Source organism: Henckelia pumila, chromosome 2 (assembly GCF_033568475.1).
Source record: "Henckelia pumila isolate YLH828 chromosome 2, ASM3356847v2, whole genome shotgun sequence".
Taxonomy (NCBI): domain Eukaryota; kingdom Viridiplantae; phylum Streptophyta; class Magnoliopsida; order Lamiales; family Gesneriaceae; genus Henckelia; species Henckelia pumila.
Window position 1 is genome coordinate 126,888,806 of NC_133121.1, and position 2,213 is coordinate 126,891,018.

A 2,213-nucleotide genomic window follows, 5' to 3' on the forward strand; every position below is an offset into this window, starting at 1 on the left:
AATGAAAAAATGTTAAGTGGTTTTAAGTTAAGGTATACACAACAAGATGTACATATATCATTTTTCTAATTACTATTAGAAATTTGCAATAGGCATTAGACAATATGCAGTGGAGTACTGCGGAGACTTGGGAGAGTAAAATCAAAATGTGCATAGCTGCAACTTATTCTTACTATCAGTCTATCATTAAAAACACATATCAGCAAATTCGCAAGAAATTTACCTCTGCTCACAAAGCTTTATTTACTTTTAACTAAAACAAATAACCACAAAACTTGTCATTTGGCATGCATAGTGCTAGCTAGTTCCATCCATAGTTCAAGCTTCATTTGCATTTGGGCAACGGAGAACCACACAAGCAATGGTTCCCGACGAACGAATCCGCCGGAAACTTTGTACTCGGCAGCTGACCACACAAGTTATTGTAACTAACATTCAGTTTTGCAAGCCCTGAAACCGCGGGAGGCACTTTCCCAAACACCAAATTGTGTGACAAATCCAAGTCCTTCAAGGTTTTGACAAATGTCATACTCCCCAGGTTGAATTTCAACTTGTTCCCAGAAGCGTAGAATCCCACCAAGAAATCAGTTCTGTTCAAAATCTTTACGGGACTTCCGGTTATTTCGTTTTCGGAAAGGTCGATGTAATCATAGAAGTAAGTCTCTGTAGGCTTCCAATCATCCAAATTAATCTTGATCCCACATTTGGCTAACTTCAAAGAAAATATTATAGTAGAGGAAGTAACCCATTGAGGAATGCTCTTCAAATGGAATTGATTATAAGATAAATCCAACGATTCTATACCTTTCACCTGCATATTCGGAAAAGGGTCCACCAGCGAATTATGGGATAAATCCAGGTTAAAGATCTGGGTGAGATTAACAAAACTTTTAGGCACAGCTCCTGAGAATCGATTCCAGGACAGATCCAACGTGTCCATGGCATGAAATTTTCCCAGAAAATCAGGGATTTGCCCGGTCAGGGAGTTGTGTCCGAGCTCAAGAAAACCCAGAAATGGCGCCAAGGCAGAAATGCTTACTGGGATTTTCCCCGTAAACTTGTTGGAAGAAAGCCTGATACTTCTGAGGCTCGAAAAGCCCGAAAAGAAATCCGGTATCGTCCCGGACAATTGGTTCCGCTCCAAATGTAAAAGGGTCAGATTCCTCAGCCGCTGAATGCTAACAGGAACTGTGCCGGTCAGAAGATTACCACGGAGTTTCAGCTGAATCAACCGAACCAAATCGCCGATCGAACTCGGTATAGGCCCCGAGAATCGGTTCCCTTGCAGGCTTAGGACTTCCAGTCGGGTCAGTTTACTAATATTCTGAGGTATTGGACCCGACAGCTTATTGTTTTCTATGTAAACATAGAGAAGTTTTGGGAGGCTAAACAGAAAAGAAGGGAAAGGGCCAGTCAAGTTTTTAAGATCCATGAAATAGACTCCATCAAGGAACTGTAGCTTCGAAAGGGAAGGCGAAATGGTACCAGAGAGAGTTGTGGTGGCATTGTTGGGTTGGCCTGCAATGGACAGAGCCGTGACCCGTTGGCCGCTGAGGCAGGTGACGCCCGACCATGTGCAGCAATCTGTCCCTTTCTTCCAGGAGGAAAGGATACCAGACGGGTCGGCCCGAATACCCGACTTGAAATCCAGCAACCCGGTCTCATCGTCCACATGGCATCTTGCTGCTGAGGCTGTGATTGTGAGGCTGGATATTAAATTCAGAGCGGTGAATAATGGCAGGAGAGGTGAAAGAAAAGGCATTTTGGTCGTGTATGGAGAGATGAGGGAAATAGCTGTTTTTAAAGATGAGATTTGATTTGGGGTATTTGATAGAGGCTGGTCAATTGTCTACATTGAAAACTATGATGATTCCATTATCCATTTTCCACAAATTGTGTTTATTTGAGCACTTTCTAATCGATGGAGCAGCAAAAAAGGAGACACATTAGTGAGTGACAGTGGCGGTGTTAGGTTATAAACATTGTCGACTCCTTTTCGATATCCGTGGCAGCCTACTTTATAGTGTTTTCACTCACTCTGTTTTCTTTGTTGGTGTGAGTATTTTCGTATGAGGTACGGTCTAAAAAAAACTTGCTTATTAAGTGAAGTTGACTAAAAAATTTATAACTAACTGTTTTATTAATTTAGTATTTCAATGCAAAATATTACTCCCTCCGTCCCAATTATAATGTTCATGTTTTCTTTTTTATTT

At 41.5% G+C, this 2,213-nt stretch overlaps 1 protein-coding gene across 1 annotated transcript; it reads right to left on the bottom strand.

The window, feature by feature from the left end:
• Positions 1-207: 207 nt before the first annotated feature.
• Positions 208-1,995, bottom strand: LOC140882766 (uncharacterized). Its single transcript, XM_073288957.1, has one exon. It carries the CDS (start codon positions 1,760-1,762, stop codon positions 326-328), a length of 1,437 nt encoding a protein of 478 aa, XP_073145058.1. The 5' UTR covers positions 1,763-1,995; the 3' UTR covers positions 208-325.
• Between the last annotated feature and the right edge of the window lie 218 nt (positions 1,996-2,213).

Coding starts and splice junctions, on each gene's coding strand:
- LOC140882766 (XM_073288957.1), bottom strand. CDS start 1,762: ATGCCTTTTCTTTCACCTCTCCTGCCATTATTCACCGCTCTGAATTTA.